This window comes from Monomorium pharaonis, chromosome 2 (genome assembly GCF_013373865.1).
Source record: "Monomorium pharaonis isolate MP-MQ-018 chromosome 2, ASM1337386v2, whole genome shotgun sequence".
NCBI lineage: Eukaryota > Metazoa > Arthropoda > Insecta > Hymenoptera > Formicidae > Monomorium > Monomorium pharaonis.
This window is the reverse complement of record NC_050468.1, coordinates 2,973,028-2,978,634: the sequence shown is the minus strand read 5'-3', so window position 1 is coordinate 2,978,634 and position 5,607 is coordinate 2,973,028. Positions and strand designations below refer to the sequence as shown.

General features: G+C 31.3%; 1 protein-coding gene across 1 annotated transcript; it reads right to left on the bottom strand.

The window, feature by feature from the left end:
• Window positions 1–3,179: 3,179 nt before the first annotated feature.
• Window positions 3,180–5,393, bottom strand: LOC118644363. Its single transcript, XM_036282784.1, has 2 exons — window positions 5,162–5,393; window positions 3,180–4,038 (listed from the first exon to the last, which is right to left on the bottom strand). The coding sequence occupies exon 2, from the start codon at window positions 3,957–3,959 to the stop codon at window positions 3,558–3,560; it is 402 nt and encodes a 133-aa protein (XP_036138677.1). The 5' UTR covers window positions 3,960–4,038; window positions 5,162–5,393; the 3' UTR covers window positions 3,180–3,557.
• Window positions 5,394–5,607: the final 214 nt, after the last annotated feature.

Genomic DNA, 5,607 nt, shown 5'->3' with positions numbered 1-5,607 from the left:
TTTATGAATTTTAAGAAATTTTAACAAATTTAAATGAGTATATATTAAGGAATTTTAATATATTTTAATAAATTTAATAAATTTTAATGAAACAGATCTCCTCTCTCTCTCTCTCTCTCTCTCTCTCTCTCTTAATGAAGAGATTTTTAATTAAATATTTTCATTAGGACATATAAACAATTTCTTATTTTCTTCTTTCAAGATCACGCATAAATTTTCTCTAACCTTAAAAGAGAGATAGCACGTGATGTTTAAACAGACAATGGTGGGGATTGAGCCAAACGCTATCCATGCATTACCTCTGAAGCAGTAGCATGGATAGCGTGCGTTTATGACGTCAAACGCTACAGACAGTGACGTCATCATAATTTTTATAGCACTATTCAGCGTCTCCGCGAACAGCGGTAGTGCTGCGTAGCGCTAATAGTGAGCTCCCCGAACGCACCCGAAGTGTTGGCATCTTTGATCTTTTTCAGCCGACTTTTTACCATAGCCCTAGTTTACATCGAGCACTTGATACGCGTATCAAGTAGTGAATTTAAGCTAATCAGTCAATGATTAAACACATTCACTAGTTATTTACTATTTGATACGCGTACCAAGTGGTCGGTGTAAACTAGAGTATAGACCTTATAGATATGGTGTGAAAAAAATCCGGGAAATTTAAATGTCATGAGGTTATATCAATTGTAGAAAGAATATTTTTGGTTATAATATAAATTAAAATTGTAAAATATATTCTCTTAGAAATATTTATTAGATAAAATATTAAAATATAACATTTTAAACAAAACTTCAAATAAAATATTAAAATAATACATTAAAAAAACATATTTTATAACATCTATACTTATATGTTACTGGCCGGAAAAAATAACTGTTTTTGTTAATGTATGCCTCACGAATGTTTTGTACTCATCTAATGTACTTTGTTTGCCAAAATAACATAATTTAACTCTAAAAAAAGTGCTTAATATTAACTTAATTATCAAATATTTATGATTTTCCATGAGATCCATATCTTTAACATGAGACTCGAAATTAATAAATATTTTTGGCATATTGATATATCTTAAAGAAAGTATAATCATTTTTTGCATTATATTTTTAAGTTTTAATTCATTTTGTAACCTAAATAAATTAAATATCTTTTCCGCAGCTATAATAATTGATAACGTATCGACTCTCGGGTACCGCAAAAAGCCAAAACTTTTTCTTTTTATAAATAAGGACGGTACTTCTTCACATTCATTTAGTAATTGACTACAAGTATTGCATTTAATTTTTTGTACAATTTGTTTTTCAACGAAACCTGCAACGTATTCGGCTGTGTGCGCAGATACAGAATTTATTACATGCAAGGGTATGTCGTCTATGTCATATCCTATATCAATTTTATTTGTTTCCGTATTTATTTCGTCCAGTGGATTTAATAATTTTTTTCTGGATGAAACTGTTAAAATGGATGTATCATCAAGAGCTATACAATTTGCCATAGCCCATGAAGTAATTTCGTTATGATGTAGAAGTCTTTTAAATGATGCCGAAAATTGAACGCAGTTCGGATTATTATTAAACCCCCCCATAGCCCTGAAACAGGAAAATAATATTTCTAAGTGATCTTGTGATAGTTTGTAGGATAATATATAACGTAAATAGCCTGTTTCAATATAGTCACAGTACAAATTCTTTAAATTTGTCATGTCAATAATAAATCCAAGAAATCCAGTTTTCGATTTTGTTTCAGTTATTGGTTTTCCTAATATTTCCATCTTTATTGACGAAAAATAGTCAATCAAATCTTGAAAAAATTGCAATATGCTCTTAGCGGTATCTGGAGAAAGTGGTTTTTTGTAGCTATTTGCAAAAATACTTCTTGAATTGAGACAATCAAAAGTATTATTAACCATCCCACAAAATTTAGCTGTCGCTGCACATTTTGCAAATTCCGGAACTCCATCTTCTAAAAGTTGTTCAAATGCGCAAGCACAACTATCACTTAACGTTTGTGCAGCCAATTTCACGTTCATTTTATTTTTGAACCACTCTACATGTTTCCGATTTAACTTATTTGCTAAATGGCATAAGTTCTCTTTTTGAATTCTTACCAGTCTTTCAAAAAATTCCCATTTGATGGCATTTCCATCTCTATCAAAAAGAATTTTTTTAGATGCTAGAGCATTGCGAATTAGTTTTAGCATGTGCGCTGCATCTAAGAAAATGTATACATTTTATTTATGAACAGGGTGTTTAAAATATGGTTTTCTTTTATATACATCTGCATCGAGTTGCGAGCACATCGCTATATTTGCTGGAAGCCCATCGAAAGTTAAAGCCACAACGCGCACTTTGGAATCAGATATAAATTCCAAAACTTTTTTAGTAATTTCGGCGAGTTCTTTTGTCGTAAGATTAGCCACAAAAAAATATGCAACTGGAATCTTCCACCGCTGATTGATTCCAGTTAACAAGTAAACTAATGCTTCTTTTGCCAGTGGCAAATTTTCCGGATCTTCAATAACAGTTCCGTAATCAACATGTCCAATAAAACGTTTCTGTGAATGATTCCACTCTACTTGAGTTCGTAAAGCCATTTCATCCATACTTAAACATGCAAATAATTCTTTGTCAGGTGTTGCTTCACATTTTCTTTTCAAAATATCAATTGCATCTTGAGAGAATCCTGGAGATCCATTGGTGTTACTGTACCAGGAGCGTATTGTTGATGGAGCTGGTAGCCGGTTTTTAAATACTTTGCGAACATAATTGTACGCTTTGGGGCTATAAAAATTCAATGTTAGCGCAAATGATCGTAGCTGCGTTGAATATTTTCCATTTACTTTTCCTGTTTCTATCTGCTGTATTATATTTTCGTCAGTAATGGACTGAAATAATAATAAAAATATGGATAATAAATATACGGATCCGTATTCAGAACGTACTTACAAAAATACCGTTAGCACATCGTTATCCAATAAAAGAATTTTTATAAAAAAGCATTCTTTTATTAAATAACAATGCGTTAACATCTTTGTTCTAAATACGAACCTATTGTATATAATATTTAATAAATACATAATAAAAAAATTAAATATTTTATTTTATATATATTTTATTATATTATTATATAATAATACTTTTATATTTAATAATTATTATATAATAAAGTATTTATCAGTAGCAAAAAAAAGTTACAAAAATTATAAGATCTAGTCTGTAACATTTAACGCATATATTAAAAGTTATAAAACACCTGCTAATCAACAATTGTATACGTATGTACAAATGCTGTATATAAATATAATGTATATAATACATTGTATGTACAAATTATGTATATCTAATATAATATATATAATAATACAAAAAGGATTCAATAATACCATTTTTTAATTACTAAATTAATATTTTAGTTCTGGACATTTTCAATGGGTGCATTCGGTAAAGCAAATCTGGAGGCTATATCAACACAATCTGTCTTTGTTATTTACTGAAATTGAACAAAGATAGAATGAGATAGAGACAGCACTCCGACGTTCAGATTTGCTTTGCCAAACTCACTTTATAATAATTCTTATCTTTTCTAGTACCTGCAAGACATTACAAGATTCTGAAGATAATAAACATTTCTGTTGCAATTCTGTAAGTACAGCAGAAATATTTTTGATTTTTCTTTTCTGACGACGCGTTTGACAACACAACCGTTTAATTGTCTTAGTCTTTTCCTCACATGCTCGTTTTAATATACGAATGGATTTAATCATTGTTCTCGGGCTCATATCTGTAATCTTATTGTCTAATATGTCTCCAAGATACCGCATTCTTTTTTTTGGAGTTGTGACTATTTGATCAATTGGAATTTCTTCTGCTTCTTGTCGGTTAGCGATTATTTCAGCATTTGTTGGGTTTGCTGCTTCTTCATAATCCATTGATTCAGGATTCAGAACAGGCGGTTGCATATTCTCAACCGTAAGCAACGCATTATTGCCCTGAGCGATTCCGAAGTCTTCGATTGACTGGCAAAGTCTAATTGTGTCACTGTAAAAATAAAATTTAATATCATCATTCATACATTAAATGCCCAGCTAGCTAGGCCTGTTAAAATCACATATCGTGAAAGCTTTACATCAAGGATTGTTTTAATTTTGACAACAATTTTATGACAAGTAATTGTCTGTTGCTTTGTTTTCTAAAAGTTTCGAGCAAATTTACGGCAAAAGTTTTCATCACACGATGCTGCAAATAACAGAGAAAGACTTGTACATAAATATTACGTAGAGAAATTACAAGATTTGCTCCGACATGATAAAATGCAAAATTTAAACAAATAACAGAGCAAACCTTGCTACACGACACGACAATAAATTTATGGCAGGAACAGGAAATCTTGTTAAGCACAGAATAACAGCAAATTAGTAGCAAGAACAAAATAAAACTTGCCGAACACACTTTTGCAACAAAATTGCGACAAGGTGTGTCCGTAAACAGCTTTGTTTTTGCTGGCAAGGCTTGTCGCAAATAGTATGACGCACATTTTATGCAAATAACAGGGTTGGATTATCGGGTTTTAAACTTTATTTCTGGGACTTTACTATCTATCTCGAGATGGCGCATTTCTCGTGAAAAAGATTTACCTACTGGATTAATAAAAGGGGCTCGTCGAGAACAGAGAACCAAGTACGATTGCACCATTCACATATGATATTAGACTAATCAGTCCAATATTTCATTTTTGTTGATCTTAATTTCGACAAGATTTGTCCTGTTTTTGCCACAAATTTGCTATCATATTGTGCATGGCAAGGTTTGCCTTGTTTTTGCCACAAATTTGCTATCATGCTATGTACAGCAAGGTTTGCTCTATTCTTGCCACAAATTTGCTATCATATTGTGTACAGCAAGGTTTGCCTTGTTCTTTTTGCAAATTTGTTGTTATGCTTTACTAGCAAATTTTACCCTGTTATTTGCATAAAATATGCGTCATATTATTACAACAAGCCTTGCCAGCAAAAGCTAAGCTTAATGCGGACACACCTTGTTGTAATTTTGCTGGAAAGGTTTGCTCGAGTTTGCGGCAAACTTCGCGCAAAGTTTGCGTCATTTTGCTAGCTGGGTGATGACTTTCATAATAAAATTTAATATATATAATTATTACATTTACCTCTTTTTTGTTGCATTTGGAAATATTGATGGTACTGAGTTTGGTTTCAAACGAAAATGCCTGAAACCATGTTTTTCTATTTCTTCTGCTCTAAAATGCAGATTACAGATTTTGGCATATTTTGGTAAGGCATCGACATTCAGTTGCTGATTAATTTCTGCCAAGGCCTTAACCCATTGAGCACGCAGATTTGGATCACTTGGAAATCTGGATAATAAAACAAACACAACAGAATTTAATAGAATTTAAAAATCAATTAGTTTTAATGAATAGAAATTAAAATATCACTACAAGAAATTGTAAATAAATATATGTATTAAGTTAAATATTAACTTACCCATAAAATGACACAGGTTCTTGATTGAAATCCAATGATTGGATACGTTCTGGTTATGGGTCTAGTCACGTGTTTTAACACATATATATAGCTGTATAATCATAGTATC

Excerpts from the sequence above, each read along its gene's own strand:
- LOC118644363 (XM_036282784.1), bottom strand. The coding sequence starts at position 3,959 with ATGCAACCGCCTGTTCTGAATCCTGAATCAATGGATTATGAAGAAGCA.